This window comes from Tasmannia lanceolata, unplaced genomic scaffold (genome assembly GCF_043159265.1).
Source record: "Tasmannia lanceolata isolate RefF3 unplaced genomic scaffold, GAP_Taslan_0.1 ptg000012l, whole genome shotgun sequence".
Classification (NCBI taxonomy): domain Eukaryota; kingdom Viridiplantae; phylum Streptophyta; class Magnoliopsida; order Canellales; family Winteraceae; genus Tasmannia; species Tasmannia lanceolata.
The window spans coordinates 55320397-55338217 of record NW_027518689.1 but is presented as its reverse complement, the minus strand read 5'-3'; the positions used below and the strand labels follow the sequence as shown (position 1 = coordinate 55338217).

Below are 17821 nucleotides of genomic sequence, written 5' to 3'. Positions count from 1 at the left end.
CATGCAAATTCATCTGATTGTGTAGATGTTCATATAAGTTGATGATCTTCTTCCTTTCTTTTGAATGGCTAATAGTATTATTAATAAGGAACAATGACCGTGATTGTCAAATACAAAAATACGCATGCACAAAGAGAGGAAGAAATAAGAAAATAATCAAAAGGGAGCAAAGGGGCATCTAATAAGGGGACAATATGTCAAAAGCTGCTAAACTATCCCTTTCTACACCCTACCTTGCTAAGTGATCGGCATCCGAATTGGCCTATCTCTGAACATGCTGATACAACACTGCAGCGCCCCCACTCGATCAAAGGTCTCTTCAAAGAAATGTGCAAATCTCGAAGAAAGCAGTTGGCTCCCGCTCACCCACCTAATTATATTGAGGGAGTCCCCGTCCAGTATCAATCCGTTAAGATCTGAGCACTCCCATCCTTACCCCTTGTAGTAGAACTCTAACCTCTACTCGATTTGAATCTGATATTCCAATTGGACCCGAGAAAGCCCATTTGGTGACACCCCTCTCATCCCGCAATACTCAGCCCACCCCAGCTAGCCCAGGGTTACCAATGCTAGATCCGTCAAAATTGAGCTTTAAGATGGTTTGGCCATGGTTTCCCAACTAGGAGTGGGGATGTGTGACTGCTCTCTGCTCTCTGCTAGTGCATACCGCATACCTCCCTCCATTCCCTTCACAGGTCATAGAAAGAGGAAAAATGTGAAATTGGGAAGTGTCTTAACCCAAGATATGGTTAATGCTTTCACTTTTGTGTACAAGAAAAGTGTAGTCTTGGCCAGTCCCCTGAAAACCCTAGCATTTTTTCCCTTCCATATGACCCATATCATAGCCAAGAGAACCACTAGCCAAAGAATCTTTCATTTCTCCAGTGATGTGACAAAGATTCAAGACTCTGGAAGTTCTGGTAGGTGTAGTGAGAATACTCATGATACCCCAAATCTCCTTAGAATCTGACTTCATATCTCCCTTGCAATCCTGCAATGTATAAAAGTCTGGTCCACTGTCTCCCTTGCTTCTTTGCGTAATGCACAATTAGGGGTGTGTATTTGGTTAAAACCGAACCGAAAAAACTGAAATCTGGAAACCAAAATTATTTCAGTTATCCAAAATTGGAACCGAAACAGAAACCGAATTTAGTTGAAACCGAACCGAACCAAAACCGAAAAAAGAATTCGGTTGTTCAGTTAGCTCGGTCAGAACTGAATAACGACGAAGATTCACGCAAAAAACCCTAATGAGTGTTAAATGGAGGGGGAAAACGAAAAAAATAATGGAATATGAAGAAAGAAGAGCAAACTAAAGTTACTAAACCACTAACTTGATTCATCCACTTCTTCTTCTTGATCTCTTGGAGACGAGGGCCATGAGGCAGAGGCGCGTGGAGGTTGAGCCATCTACCATGGAGTCTTCTTCACTCTTCAGAATTTTCACCCTTTTTTGCAAACAAAAAGAAAATGGGTGGAGATATCATTTTTCCTCTGAGTCTTCGTGATGTGAATCCATTTCAAACAAAAAGTCTTCGTGATGTGAACCAACGGTACTTGCACCCCTTTTACTTTTACTTGGCGCAGCCTCCTTTACAGACGTCACTTCGCACTATCCAGCTGTCACATTGGCCTTAATATTCAGCACCATAGATAGGTAATTGCAGGATCTTTTTGAATTTTAGTGGTCAAATTTGCACCATAGATAGGTAATTGCAGGATCTTTTCGAATTTTAGTGGTCAAATTTTCCTTTATTTTAATTTTCTTTGCTAATATTTGAGTTCATTCTCCACTCTTGAGTTGGCAGGTGGATACATTTTTCTCTCCCTAGGATTGTAGAACTTCGGTTTTCTGTAAAACCGAAATAATTTTTGGGAAAACCGAAACCGAAACCAGAAACCGGGTTTTATAAAATTTACAACCGAAACCGAACCAATTAACCTGATGACCGAACCGAAATGACCGAACTATTTCGGTTCGGTCGGTTAATTCGGTTTTAACTTAATAATGCTCACCCCTATGCACAATGGTCAATAATTATTATATCACAGTTTCTGAGATGATCTACTGTGAGGATCTTATCAAGAATGGCAATACAGCTAAAATTCACAAAGGTTGGAGGGGCGAGTATACTCCACACTTTGGCTATATGAGAGGTTTGAGGGAAAGGCGCCAAGTGGTCGTAGAATGATTTGTCAGTGAGAACTAGATGAGCTCCATATCCAAACTCTTGTCATTTCCATTCTTTTTATAGCAGACGTCCAATTTTACCAATAATCAGGATACTCTTTCAATCTCCTTTTTAAAGAAATGACAATGAACTTGTATTTTCCTCTCTATTTTGCCTTCTATCCGCTCGTAGCAATCAAATGCAACCACATTTTTATTGATAACTACTCTATATAGCCCACACCATTTATCGTGCCAGAAGCTTATTCTATCATCCTTGTAAACTCTAAAACTGTTTTCCTTCACTAAATTTAACCTTTTTCCTCAATATATCTCGCCACAATGGCATCCCAGTGGATCCGTACTTGTCATCAGATATCCACTTTTCTTGTGCCGTGCCGTATTTACTATCAATTACTTTCGTCCATCGCTGACTTCTTTCTTCCCCATTTATGCATAACCATTTACCCAATAGGGCTTTGTTGACCTCTCTAGATCCCAGTCTACCATTACCAAGGGGGGCTTGATTGGCCTTCTTTTTTATGAAACCGAACCGAATTTTGGAATTCATACTCGAACAAACAGAGGGCAAGCCTTGGCGCAGTGGTAAGGTTTCACCAGTGTGACATGGTGGTCACGGGTTCAAGTCACAGAAACAGCCTCTCTGCAAAGCAGAGGTAAGGCTGCGTACATCTAGCCCTCCCCATACCTCACAATGGGGGGAGCCTCGTGCACTCGGCCACCCTTTTTTTTATACTCGAACAAACAGAAATGATTCAAATGTTTTGAGTCTAGCAAGTTCAATATCACTAGTATTATACTTTTTTTGAATGATGAAATTTTTTTTAAAGAAAATATGGCCCAATTACCAACGTGGTCATACAAGACAAAGCAAAAAAAGGAGAGTAACAAGAGAAAACAATCAGGGCAAAATCATCAGCCCCGAACGGAACAAAATTTCGAGGCATCCTCACTTAATGAGCTGATCAAGCAATAGTGACGACTCTCTGGTGATCCCAGAACAGGCGCGTTAGTTTGCATCATAATTGGTTGACCGTCATACATGTCTGAGCTCAATGTCATGTCCCTCCAGTGGATCATGGATCTCCTCAATAGCATTCGCAGATCCCAATGAGTGTCTGACATCAACTCTTATTTAACCACTTTGAGGGAATCACCCTCAATAATAATCTAATACGGTTGTAACTGTAATTGATCCGACAACTTAATACTATGTAGAAGCACCTGAACCTCTGTCTTGTTAGAATCATGTACTCCGATCAGACCCCCAAAAAGAACATAACATCTCTCTATCTGCAGTCCTCAATAGACCTCCAATGCCAGTTTCCAAGGCTCGAGTCATCAAAGTCTAGCTTCAACATCTTACGAGAGGCTGGTTCCCACCTTGGGTGCAGAACCTCCTTAAAATACCTACTCAGCCAAATATCGTCCCAAGAAGTCATCGATATACCTCTAAAGTTAGGAAAGATCGATGCTCACTGAATAACCACAGAGAAGAGTTGCCTCTGCAAACTGCACTCCCTTTGAGACAATCACAAGTATTATACATGTCCTGGTAAAAGTTTTGGACATTGTCCCATTAAAGTTTGCTTATAAATACTTTTGTAGAGTTCTTTTTCTCCTTTTGCAATTTTAAATTGCCTTTCGTGGAAATACTTCTCCATTTGTTTCTCCATTTTTCCTTGCGTGCTAATGATATTAGTGGTTTTCCAAATTAATGAAGTTAGCATTTTCTATTGTCAAAAAATGAATTGTTTGGTAATTTACATTATAGTCGTATTAATCTGTTCTGAGGTGCCTATTGCATGTTTCATATGCCTTCCAAACTAGATTGAAATAGTAATGTGATACTGGTTTCTTGAAAGATTGGATATATGTTCATCTATTCCCCTCTTATGTACTTCATACACTGAATCAATTTTTATCCTTGTCCAGCTTCCCAAGTGGTATTCAGAACCCAGCTGAGCTTGAGAAGAGCATCAACATGATACCTGGTGTAATCGAAAATGGTAAAACTAAAGTTTGCATTTCCCAATCTGGGTCACTCTCACATGTTATATTTAACTCCATGCATACCCTTGTACATTTTACCTGCATGTAAATTTCAAGAGTGGCTGCCCTTTTACTGACATGTATGTGCTTGTACTGAAGGGCGCCCTTGTGGTTGGCTGCACTGAAGGACACCCTTGCAAAAACCAACCGCAAGGACGCCCCCATTGGACCCAAGTCATCAATGTGCATTATAATAGCACTGAAAATGCAAAAATAAAGTAATTATAAATGCACGATGGCGAGGTGTATCCAATGGGGGCACTCTTGGGCCTGGATTTTTGCAAGGTATAATGTATGATATTTGACCCCACAAAGTCTTGCAATTGTTTTGACATGTAATCATCTTTCCTTGTAGGCATTGTTTGTGGTATCGCAACATCCGTTTTGGTTGCCATCCAGGATGGAGAAGAGGTCGCAGTAATGGACTTAGCAGAGTATGTCAAAATAGTCGGTGGTCTGATGAATACCACTCCTTCCCAATAAGATGGCTCTTTGCAATGTTGGCTTGTTAAGTACTAGTGACTAAATTTTGAGGCTGGGGGCTCAAAATGGCCCAAGCGGTTGTTATGTAACAATAATAATGTATTCAGTTGCTTGTCTTTCTCTCTGTGTGCAATCATTTTTTTTTTTATATGTATACATATGTACATTTTTGCGAATTGAGAGACAGCCTCAGGGCTGTTTGGATACACGGATTTTAGAATCCAGGTTTTAGATTGAAAAGAGGGTTCATGATCAAGTTGCTGTATGATTTACTAACAGCGTTTCTTGGATTTTACGTAAAAAATCCAGATTTTAGAAATCTCTCCCGCATCCTATGATTTCTAAAACCTGGAAACATGGGACGATCTCCTACTCTCTTGCTGTCAGAAAGAAGGGCAAGAAATCAGAAAACTACGGTTCGTCGCTTTCTTCTCTTGTCTCCCATCTACAATTTTGAGGAAATCCAAGATTCTAAAATCCGCGCAAGGGCCCGTTTGGATGCCGTGAAGATTTTGATTTGGATTTCTCACATTTGCAGCCCTTTTTTTGTTGATGTTTGGATCCGGATCAAATCCTTTGATTTCCAAATCAGCGACTGACAGTGAAAAAAACCGATTCCCAAATATGCTGTCGTAATAAGTAATTGGAAATCCACAGATCTGGCAGTTTCCTTCACTCTCTTTGCTCCTCAACCTCTCCCTTCTAGTAGGAAGTACCCTCTTCCATCTCTCTCTCTCTCCCTCAACATGAGCTGGCAGATCTATTCATTTTGTACTCAAAAGTCAATTTCAAATCCAAATACAAAATATGTGATATCCAAACGGGCCCTTAGGCCACATTTGGATACCCACAAGATTTAGATTTGGATTTCTCACATTTTCAGTTGAGATTTGTAACTCAATCAGATCCTTTGATTTCCAAATAAGCTACAATAGTGAAAAAAAATCCGATTTCCAAATCTGTTCTGCAAGACATTATTTGCAAATCAATATTTGTGGCAATTGCCTTCACCTTGGCTGCTCCTCGACCTTGCTGTTGCAGCAGCCAGACGTCCCTTGTTCCCTCTCTCTCTCTCTCTCTCTCTCTCTCTCTCTCTCTCTCTCTCTCGTACAACATGAGCATGAGGATGATTGATGTATTTTGTATCCAAAACTCAAATCCAAATCCAAATACATGAGGTAACCAAATGTGCCCATCTGCAATAACGAAGATTTTTGCAAGGGCTCAGGTGGAAACTTTGCCCATCTTGTAATAACGATGGTTCATGGGTATTTTTTTCTGCCAGGACCACTGATCACCCATGCCTGTACTGTAATCCTCATTTGGTTTGATTAGTTCTCGCTGAATTGAATTTTTCCGATGATAAACCAGTTAAATCCGCATTCTTGGGAAATAGCAATCCAATGTCGGTTTGTTTGAGATGGAGACAAGAAATGGCTCATCTTTTGAATCCAAGGACTGTAATCACTGACTTTAATCTAATAATTAGTATGCTATTGTTTCAAAATGTAAATACCCCCCCCCCCCCCCCTTCTTATTAAATTCATTTTTTCCTTTATGTGAGGGGCGTTTTTGTCTTAGAGAATTCGGCTTTGATCAGGGCTTCTTAAGAGAGAGCCTATAAATACATCTTTTGGGAGTTTAATAAAAACCCTAAACACGTTTTCTATAACCCCAAGAGAGAATTTTCGTGAGAAAGGAGAAGAATTTCGTACAGGAGATCTAGGAGAACCTAGTTCGCAAGCCCTAGATCGCGAAACAAGGTATGAACTCCATCCCTTGATAATATCGTCTTTTAGAAATCCTAAAGATCTGTATCTTAAGTTGTGAGAATTTATTTTGGGATTTGTAAGTGCTTGGAAGAATTCATTCGATGGATCTAGAGTTCCTTGGGTTTGATCGTGTCTTTGGATCCCCATTGAACTCCAGATCATCATGCTTTGATTATTAAAAGTGAAAATTGTGATTTTGACCTAGATCTAAGTTTCTTTCCTAATCGCTTCCAGACGGGATTCCGGTGAGGTTTTTGGACTCTTTCCAAGCTCCTCGCTCTAAGCTTTTCAACGACCCCGTCCGCGCCCAATTCCGATGAGAAACAAATGAGTTATGGTCGTTTTTTGTACCAAAAGGGTGGAAATCGTGTTTCAGGAAAACTGGGTCTGCGCAGGGGCGGACGTCCGAAAAAAAAAACAGCAAACAACAGGCTCCAGGGCGGGTGTGAATCTAAGACGGCATCTCAGCAATATTCCAGTACATCCGGCAAAAAGTCCGAGAAGTCCGCCTTGACAGTTTTCCCCCCGGCAGCTCAAACTTCAAAAAACCATAACTTCTTCGTTTCTCATCCGTTTTTTATGTTCACTCCATGGTAATGCAGGAAACACGTTCTTTCTGTTAACAATGATTCAAAGAATATTTGAAAACTATATAATGATGTTAATGTTGAAATACTTAGAAAGATCCTAGTTTGATTTCCCATTCCTCTCCCATTGAGGAATGGGAAATTTTTGTATCGTGATTCATCTCCTTACATCCCGCATTGATAATAATGGGATAATTGTGATATTAGATGACTGATTTCGAGTCCAGAAGAGTCGGAGAGAAACATTTGAGGTACGTAATTCTGTACTACTTTAGTGTGGTGATTTACTATTTGATAAAGTGCCTTTGATCATAGCTTCCTCACCCTTTGAATATGTGCGATACTCGGTAACCTTAGACTTTAATTTGGGCGTCGCATGCTTGTTCTTTCATTGAATGAAATCTATTGAATCTCATACTCATTGACAACATATGACTTTCGTATTGAATATGTGACCCTCTTGTATAAGAATCTTTGGATCATTGTATACCCAACTATTCCAGAAAACCTTTGTTGAACCAACGTGAATCACTATCTTTGGACCTTTGAACATCTTTTGGACTTTGTGCATATGTGGACACCTTTTGTAGAGTCTTAGGCATATATTTAAACTATAAGGGACCACATCAATGGGGGTAGTACATTGGCTTTTGGGTCCCGTCAGTGGGCGCTATTCGCTGACCCTGTCAACTGGTATGTGAACTTAGAAACTAGTTTCGAACCGCCGGTAATTGGATAAAATAACTTGCTTTTTGGTCTAAGCTGATGACCTTTGTGATTTGATACCTTTTTAAATGCTTTCAGTGATATCTCGGGACTTTGTGGCTCCCCTTATCGGGACCCTCTTTGATGTGACACTTTGAGATATGGCTTTGTGGACTTTGCTTGTCAGTTATTGTACTTGTATTAGCCACTTCATGTGTAGTTTATACCATCTTTGTTTACCTATTGATTCCCTCTTTGTAGCATGCTTTGACCCCACTTTTGTAGTGCGCCATTATGTACTGAGTTTTCAACTGATTGTGGTTTATCATTTTCAGATTTTGAGCCTCGTGTTGCGGACGAGGGAGAGGAGGCGTGACTTTTCGATTTCCCTTTTTAGCTGTTTCTTATAGTTTTATTAGACATTGAGTATTGTTTAAGCATTATTGAGATTATGTTATTTTATTTATTACTAGCTATTGAGGTGAGTGAGAGTAAGTGTTAAACATTTGATTATTTGGATTATTTATGCAAGTGTGGACATTTATGAATGGTATGACCGCGTGCGATTTAGAGTCCAAATGAAGGAGTCATGGTCTACCGAAAACTCCCGAAAACCTGATTTCGACCGCACCGAAATTGATCACACCAATTCAGAGCGTAAATTTAGGTTCATTAGGTTCTCTTTGCTGCAAGGAGACCAACGGATCTGACCGCGCACGATTTAGAGTGCAAACGAAGGAGATACGGCCCCCGAAACTCTCGAAAAACCCCGAAAAAACCCTAAAAATATATATACTTTTTAAATAAATCGCAATCGCAATTTGTTATTTAAAAATCACAAATTGCAATTTGTTTCAGATTTTTTCAAAAACTTGTAAATAATCAGATTCTGATCGAATCAGAACCCGTTTTCAGCAAAATTCCGTCCATTTTCCAATTTTTCTAAGTTTTTCATCTTTCCGAGGGAATACTTTCCGCAAAACCCTAGTTTCTTTTCCATTAAGAGAGAATGTAGAGAAATACTTAGGGAGCTTACACTAGGCGTTGGCATTCTACCGAATTTCCAAGGACTCGGAGGGATACCACCTTCCTAGGACCGTTGTTCTGTCGAATTTCCGAGAACTTGGGAGCTACACCCTTCAACTGGCGCCATTTTTCTGCTAAATTTTTGGCGAGCTTGGAGCTACACCATCCAAATAGCGCCGCTGCGCCGTCGAATTTTCGCCCCATCGGTATATTTACATTTATTTCCCACTTTCTACATCTCTATTATAAAACCCGGCATAGGGTAGTTATAGGGTCCATGATTCCTCTTTCCCTGAATTCTATAATGTAAATGCTGTACCTTTTTCTTTGTAAAGAGGGTCGCGTTCCCTCTCCTTATCCCACTACTCTCTCTCCGGCCCTATCATGGACAAAAGAGACAGAGATGAGAGCCCTGCGCCTCAAAAGGTGTAGGACAAATGGAGGAAACTAAACCCCTTTTTTTCTTTATTTTCTCTACTCCATTCTTTCAAAATAAAAATAGGAATTAAGCTAAATCTATATAAAGAATAAAAATCACGATTTTCTGATAAATTTCTCTAAAAAATGCCAAGTCAAGCCAAGAGACCGGGTTTTCTCTGGGCATGAGGGGCGCCTAACACCTTCCCCGAATGTAACCATATCCCTTACTCAGATTTCTGTAAAGACCATGCCTAAAAACAGAGTAAAATTACGGGTTTTCGGTCCCGACCTAGAGGACAACTTTGGTTACTGCTCTTCCTATGAAATTTGGATCTCTATCCTTGTTTCATTAGAAAAGTAGACACGGGTCATAGGCCCCAACCTAGGTGGTCACTCTGAAACTCTCTTTTCTAGGGAATTCAAATTTTGGTCCCAAGTTCACAGAAAAATGCAGACATTCAATAACACCCCCCCCCATTTGAAGTGGTGATCCCGAAAGAGGGAAAAATTGGAAGGAAAAAAATCGGCACCACATCAGGCCCTAGATGACACTGTTGGTGGAAATTAGAATGAGGCCCCAAATGAGCCAGTAAACTTGGAACCTTAGAATTTAGGTGAACAAGCTCAGAATGTGAATCAAGAACCGAATGTGAAACTCAGAGAAAATCTAAACCTGGGTGTGGCTCAACCTGTGGCGCCCCAAAATGACATTAAACAAGAACGAGTAGAAATGAAGGATTTTATGAGAATAGTCATCGGTTTAGCAAATCAGCAACGACAATAGCCTCAACCAGTTCAGCAGCCTCAGGTTAGAGGGCAACCTCACCAAGTGTTTGGTATTTCTGAATTTATGAGATTGGCACCAAAATACTTCCAGGAATCCACGTCGGCATATGACGCCGAATCCTTGTTAAAAAGTGCTAAAAAGGCCTTTAAGGCAATGGGTTGTAACTAGAATGAAGACAAAGTTAACTATGCAACTAATATGCTAGAAAGAAGAGCCCTTCATTGGTGGAAGGGAATTGAGCGCAAATATGAACATCATGAAGGCCCTTTCACTTGGGCAATGTTTTGTATTGAATTCCTGGCTAAGTATTTTCCTCGAAGTACTCTGTATAGGATGCAGAGAGAATTTGCTAAGCTAGTGCAAGGAGATATGATAGTGGAGGAGTACGAGGCTAAATTTGACAGCTTGCGTGTTATGTTCCGACAATGGTGCCTGATGAGATTACTAAGAAGGAAAAGTTCGAGCATGGATTAGCAATAAAAGAGGATAGCTAGATCAAATGCCCCAGAAACATTTGCTGAACTAGTTGACCGAGCTAAAAAGTTAGAACCAGTTCATTTTGAAGCTCGTTGGATTTCACAGAAAAATCATAAGAAAAGAAACAAAGACTGTGATTTTAGAGGAGGACAGTCTTCCAGAGGATTAGCCCCGTATCAACCCTCTAGAAGGCAACAATCATTTCAAGAGTCTCGTGGCAAGTCAGGAAATGTCAGAAATCAAAGGAATCAGGCGAATCGTCAAACTAAGTCAGAACATGTCAAGACCACAGCTCCTAAGTGTGGAAATTGTGGGAAAAATCACCCTTTCGAGTCATGTCAGTGGACGTCGGGTGCATGCTTCAGATGTGGCAAGATGGGCCACCAGATCGCAGGGTGCCCTCTTTTGGCAGGCGACTCTCAATCAATTCAGAGAACACCTGCAGTTCGAACCCAACCTATTCAGACAAACTATTCATAGTCGAACTGTTCCAGCTCTTCCTGCGGGATAGCCGAAGATTGACCAGCCCCATATTCCTGGTCGTCTACATGCTCTTACTCACCAGGATGCTCAGACTATCGGCACTATGGTTTCAGGTACCTTACTTGTTGTATCTTCTTATGCATATGCATTATTTGACTCTAGAGCTACACATTCATTTGTTTCTTCTTCATATGCTACATTGCATTTATTACCTTTTGCGCCTATGGACCATGAAATCTGTGTCAGTACACCAGTAGGAAATGATCTCATAACCGATAGGATTATTAAGTCTTGGCCTCTCAGAATTGGTGGCAGACCTAATACTTTTAGAAATCTATGATTTCGATGTGATCCTCGGCATGGATTGGCTGTCAGCTCATTATGACTTGGTTGATTGTAATAAGAAAACAGTGAATTTTGAGATTCCAGGAGAGGAAAAATTTTGTTTTGAAGGGAGCGGAGCACACTCTATCCCTATGATTCTATCTGTTATGCAAGCATGTCGGTTGCTTATACAAGGCTTTGAAGCCTTCTTAGCATCGATAATTGAAGTAAATCACAATGATGTGAAAATTGAAGATATTTCAGTGGTTAGATATTTTGTTGATGTTTTTCCTGAAGAGCTTCCAGGTCTACCCCCAGATCGAGAGGTAGAGTTGATTTAGCTCCTGGTACGCTGCCTAACTCTAGGGTCTCGTATCGCATGGCACTAGTGGAAATGAAAGAACTGAAGACTCAGTTAAAGGAACTGTTAGAGAAGGATTTTGTACGACTTAGGGTTTCACCATGGGGAGCACCAGTTCTGTTTGTAAAGAAGAAAGATGGGAGTATGAGATTATGCATAGACTATAGAGAATTAAACAAAGTTACAGTAAAGAACAAGTATCCGCTCCCACGGATAAATGATTTGTTTGACCAGTTGCAAGGGCGTGTGTGTACTCTAAGATCGATCTTCGATCAGGTTATCATCAGTTAAGAATTACACCGGAAGACGTCCCAAAGACGACATTTCGTACTCGGTATGGGCATTACGAGTTCCTAGTCATGCCCTTTGGATTAACTAATGCCCTGATAGCTCTTATGGACCTGATGAACAGGGTGTTTAGACCTTTATTAGAAGGTTTGTGGTTGTGTTCATCGATAATATTTTGGTGTACTCTAAAAGTCGGTCAGACCATGAGAAGCATTTAAGGATTATCTTAGAAATTTTGAGAAAAGAGAAGCTTTTTGGAAAATTTAAGAAGTGTGTGTTTTGGCTTGAATCGATATCTTTCCTTAGACATGTGATCTCCAAGGAATGAGCTTCTGTGGACCCTAAGAAAATTGAAACAGTGGTAGATTGGAACAGGCCGAACTGTGTGGCGGAAGTTCAAGTTTCCTGGGTTTAGTGGGCTACTATTGTAGATTCATGGAAGACTCATTGTAGATTCATGGAAGACTTTTCACGTATCGCAGCCCCTTTTATCCGCTTGACACGCAAGGCAGTAAGATTTGTTTGGTCAGAAGAATGTGAATAGAGTTTTCTAGATTTGAAGCAAGGACTAGTTACATCTCCCATCCTAACTCTGCTTGTTAACGGAGTAGGATTCACTATTTACAGTGATGCTTCAAAGAAAGGACTCGGTTGTGTATTGATGCAAAACGAGAAGGTTATAGCCTACGCCTCCCGTCAGTTGAGACTGTATGAGGAAAATTACCCAACCTATGATTTGGAGTTGGTAGCGATGGTCTTTGCCTTAAAGATTTGGAAGCATGACCTATATGAAGAACCATGTGAGATATTTACTGGTCACATGAGTATAAAGTATATCTTTACCCAAAAAGAATTGAACATGAGATAGAGGCATTGGTTAGAAATTTTGAAGGACTACGACTTGACCATAAGCTATCACCTTAGTAAAGCCAACGTGATAGCTGATGCTCTAAGCCGAAAGTCGTCAGTTAATTTGGCAGTTTTAATCACATCCTAGAAAAACATTTTGGAAGATCTACACAGAGTAGAATTGAGATTCGTGGGCAAAGTTTTGGGGCTCAGATTGCCGCACTTCAACTTCAACCCACCTGCAAGAGAGAATCAGAATTGCCTAAGACTCCAACCCCGAGTTGTGCAAGATCAGAAGTAAGCTAGGTGAAGGAAAGGAATCAGAATTTCATGTTCACTAGGACGGCACCTTGAGATTCAGCAACCGCATTCGTGTTCCTAATAATGGTAATTAAAAAGGAAAATTATGAAAGAAGCTCACATTATAAGTTATTCGGTGCATCCTGGAAGCACAAAGATGTACAAGGATTTGAAAGACAACTTTTGGTGGAATAATATGAAGAGGGAGATAGCCCATTTTGTATCACAGTGCTTAACCTGTCAGGTGGTTAAGGCAGAACATCAGAGACTTGCGGGAACATTGCAACCACTTCCCATTCTTGTGTGGAAGTGGGAGAAGATCACTATGGACTTCGTGACAGCTCTACCTCGTACACCCTCAAGCAATGATATTGTGTGGATAATAATGGATAGATTAATGAAATCAGCCCATTTCACACCAATCAAGACGGGCCTGACAACTGAAAACATTGCTAAACTATATGTGGATCAGACTTCGAAAACATTGCAAAACTATATGTGGATCGGACGTCCGGCGCTGCAGTTTTTCCCCTGGCAGGTCAAACTTCAAAAACTCATAACTTCTTCATTTCTTGTCCGTTTTTTACGTTCTTGTACTCTACGGACATGGAGGAAACGCGTTCTTTTTGTTAAAAATGATTCCAAAAATATTTGAAAATTCTATAATGATGTTAATTCTGAAGTACTTAGAAAGATCCTAGTTTGATTTCCCATTCCTCTCCCGTTGACCTCATTTTATTCCGGGGTTGGGATTTTTGTATTATGATTCATCTCCTTAGATCTCGCATTGATAATAATGGGATAATTGTGATATTAGCTGATTGATTACGAGTCCGGAAGATTCAGAGAGGAAAATTTGAGGTACGCAATTCCGTACTACTTTAGTGTGAGGATTTACCATTCGATAAGTGCCTTCGATCATAGCTTCCTCACCCTTTGAATATGTGCGATCCTCGGTAACCTTAGACTTCAATTTGGGTCTTCCATGCTTGTTCTTTCATTGAATGAAATCTATTGAATCTCATACTCGTTGGTAGCATATGACTTTTGTATTGAATACGTGACCCTTTCTGATATAAGAACCTTTTGGTCACTGTATAGCCAACTATTTTAGAAAACCTTTTTGGAACCAATGTGAATCAGTGATCTTTAGACCTTCAAAAATCTTTTGGACTTTGTGCATATGTGGACATCTTTTGTGGAGGCTTAGGTATATATGCTAACTATAAGGGCCCGTACCAATGGGGGTAGTACGTTGGCTTTTGGGTCCTGTCAGTGGGTGCTATTCGCTTACCCTTTTGACATGTATGTGAACTTAGGAACTAGTTTCAAACTGCGGCCGGTCAGGTAAAATAATTTACATTTTGGGCTAAGCCGATGACCATTTGGTGGTTTTGTACCTTTTTTATTACTTTCAGGGATCTCTCGGGACTTTGTGGCTCCCCTTATTGGGACCCTCTTTGACGTGACACTTTGAGATATGGCTTTGTGGACTTTGCTTCTCAACTATTGTACTTGTATTAACCACTTCATGTGTAGTTTGTACCATCTTCATTTACATATTGATTCCCTCTTTGTAGCATTCTTTGACCCTAGTTTTGTAGTGAGTCATTATGTACTGAGCTCTTCAACTGACTGTGGTTTATCATTTTCAGATTTTGACCCTCGTGTTGCGGATGAGAGTGGAGGTGTGACTTTTCGATTTCCCTTTTTCGTTGTTTCTTCTAGTTTTATTAGACAATGAGTATTGTTTAGGCACTATTGAGATTATGTTATTTTATTTATTAGCGGTTATTGGGGAGAGTGAGAGTAAGTGTTAAACATTTGAATTATTTATGCAAAGAAATTATATGGTGGCCGACCGTTAAGTCCCGTCAAGGTGGACGTCAGAGGTACCACCGTTGATATTTGATCCAACAACAACCTCTTAAAAAGTGGTCTGCTGTTTGTGGGGGCCGGTTCTTTCCCGCTTCCCTCTCGGTAGCATGGGATCACCACATCGAGTTTTGGGGAGTGCTTGTTTGTCTGCATTTCCTGTGAACTCGGGATCGGGGTCTGAATTTCATAAGAAAGAGTCTCAGAGTCACCACCTTGGTTAGGGCTTAGAACCCGTGTCTGCTTTTCAAATGAAACAAGGATAATGATCTGAGTTTCTTTGCAAGAGCGGTAACCAAAGTTGTACTCTAGGATTGGGGCCTAGAACCTGTAATTTTACTCTGTTTGTTAAGGCGTGGTCTTTACAGAAATTAGAGTAAGGGTTATGGTTACATTCGACGAAGGTGTTAGGCACCCCTCATGCCCAGGTAAACCCGGTCTCTTGACTTTGTTTGACAGTTTCAAATAATTTTATCAGAAATCTTAATTTTTACCCTTTATTACGATTAGGCTTAATTCCTTTGCGTAAATGAAAAAGGATTTGAAGAGGAAAAAAGAAGAATCAGTTCTGGCGTTATCCGTATTGAAGGTATATTTACGGAATGTTTCGAGTCCCTAGAGGATCTCGCAGTGTGACCACAATCAGGATAACTAAAATAAACGGAAGCGACAAGACATAAAGGAAAGAAAAAGGTGGGTTTCTGATTCCCTCCGTTTGTCAGACGCCGTTGGAGCACGAGGGCTCTCGTTTTTGTCTCTTTTGTCTATGGTAGGACCGGAGACAGAGTGGCGGATAAGGAGAGGGAACGTAGCCCTATTTACAAAGAGAGGTACGGAATTTACGTTACAGGACCCAAGGCTTGAAGCCATGGATCCTATAACTACCCTGTACGGTGTTTTATAACAGAAGTGCAGAAAACAATGAAATAAATGTAATTTTATCAAAGGAGCAGGGATGCCTCCTAGAAAGTCGGCGGCGTAACGACGCTAGTTGGATGGCGGATCTCCGAGTTCTCTAGAAATTCGGCAGAACAACGACGCTAGTTGGATGGTGGATCTCCGAGTTCTCTAGAAATTCTGATGACGAGCTTCAGGTTCCCTGAAAATTCGGTAGAACAATGGTGCTATTTGGATAAGATGCCCTGAGTTCTCCTAAATTTGGTAGAGCAACAGTGCTAGTTAAAGGGTGTCGCTCCGAATCTTCAGAAATTCGACAGAATGCCGACGCCTAGTGCGAGCTCCGTAAGAATTTCTCTACTTTCTCTCTCTTGGATAAAGAAACTAGGGTTTATAAACAAAGTCTACTTTGAAAATAGTTGAAAACCAGAGACAGGTTTTTTTATCCAAAAATCAATTTCTGAAACAATGAAAACCTTATTTTAGGCTTACCACCTCCTCACCTATATATAGGTTTGGATGGAAATCATAAGGTGCGATTCCCAAATCGCAATTTACGATTTGGTGATCACACCCAGCGATTTGGTGCCACCTATATGTTGGGGGTGTTTTGGGTGTTTCCCGGAAGTTTCTGTGGGCCGTAATTCCTTCGTTTGGACTCCAAATCGTACGCGGTCAGATCCGTTGGGCTATTTGCGGCGAGGGCATCCAATACCTAGCTACACACTTTGAAAATGTGTGCGTAACTTCCCACATTTTTTTACTCAAAGTTAAATTCAAACGAGTTCCATGTGAAAACGGGCTTTTTAGTTTTGCCGTAAAAGGCAGGTGCCATGTGGAAACGGGCTTTTGGGTTTTAACTTTGGGACAAATTTGTTTTGGAGAAGTATTTCCTGTTTCATGAACCTGAGAGAGAGACCGAGAGAAAAATAACAGAGACTCTGGTTCATCATCAGACTCTTCCTTGCCACAACCTATCATTTGTACCACCTAGACAAAATTGGGTGTCTACAGATGCCCCTCTTTGGTAGAGGGTGCAAGGCACATGAATGCCAAAGTAAGAAGATAACAAAATTTTGTCACTGAGAACTAATGATAGGGTTGTAAGACTCACATCGGATCCTTAGGCCTGTAGCCTTTATGGAGGAATCCTGCTGTTAGGTTCCTTGAGTGGAAACCTCTCGCTGACAGTTTTGAGTTTTGAAATTCCACTTAACAACCCAAGACGGGGTTCAATTGGGTGTCTTTTAAAATTTTAAGGAACTTTGAAAAACTTTCTTCTACTTGTTTTAGATTGATTAAAAAGATGAATTACCACAATAGAAAGAGGAAGCTTGGACACAAGATTTTTAAGTGGTTCGATCTTAAACCCAAGACCTACTCCACTCTTCCCGAGTTGATCTTTTAAGGAATCCACTAGTAATCTTCGCCACACCAGTCGATTTCAGCGAGCACCATCTCTCCAAGGGACTTAAAAACAGCGCCCCTTTCGCCAAATACAATATGAGCACAAATGCTCCAAGGGACTTAAATACGGTGCCCCATTCACCAAATATAATGATGAAGAGAAGAATGTAGCTTACTTTGCCTCTTTGTAGGCTGATTACATGTATAAAGCACTCACTCTCACTCTAGAAAGAAAAGAACAAGTAGATCATAAAGTCTCTCAAAGGTATTCCAAGATTAAAGGCACAAGAGAGAGGATGAGAGTATGATTGTGAGTCTTAATGTGATTCTCAGCTTTGTATGTACTCAAGGTGTGTTAAATGAGTCCTTGAAGAAGTCATTTGAAAGCCTAGAGACCGACCCATATTTATAGCATAAAGTGAAATATGGCCATTATAGGGTCTCTAACGGTCATTACAGAAGCATCGCTCGAAATTCCGTAGTGACCGTTGAGTCTTTTTATTTTTTGATTAGAACCTATCACGAAATTCTGTGGAT

The 17821-nt window shown here is 40.5% G+C and overlaps 1 protein-coding gene across 1 annotated transcript in view; it reads left to right on the top strand.

Moving 5' to 3' along the window:
• The window catches only part of LOC143887461 (uncharacterized), a 49140-nt gene extending 44208 nt beyond the window's left edge, over window positions 1-4932 (top strand). Inside the window, exons 9-10 of the mRNA XM_077391542.1 lie at window positions 4127-4200; window positions 4599-4932. Of these exons, the coding sequence (XP_077247657.1) occupies window positions 4127-4200; window positions 4599-4726 (202 nt within the window). The 3' untranslated portion in view covers window positions 4727-4932. The remainder of the gene's footprint in view (window positions 1-4126; window positions 4201-4598) is intronic.
• Window positions 4933-17821: the final 12889 nt, after the last annotated feature.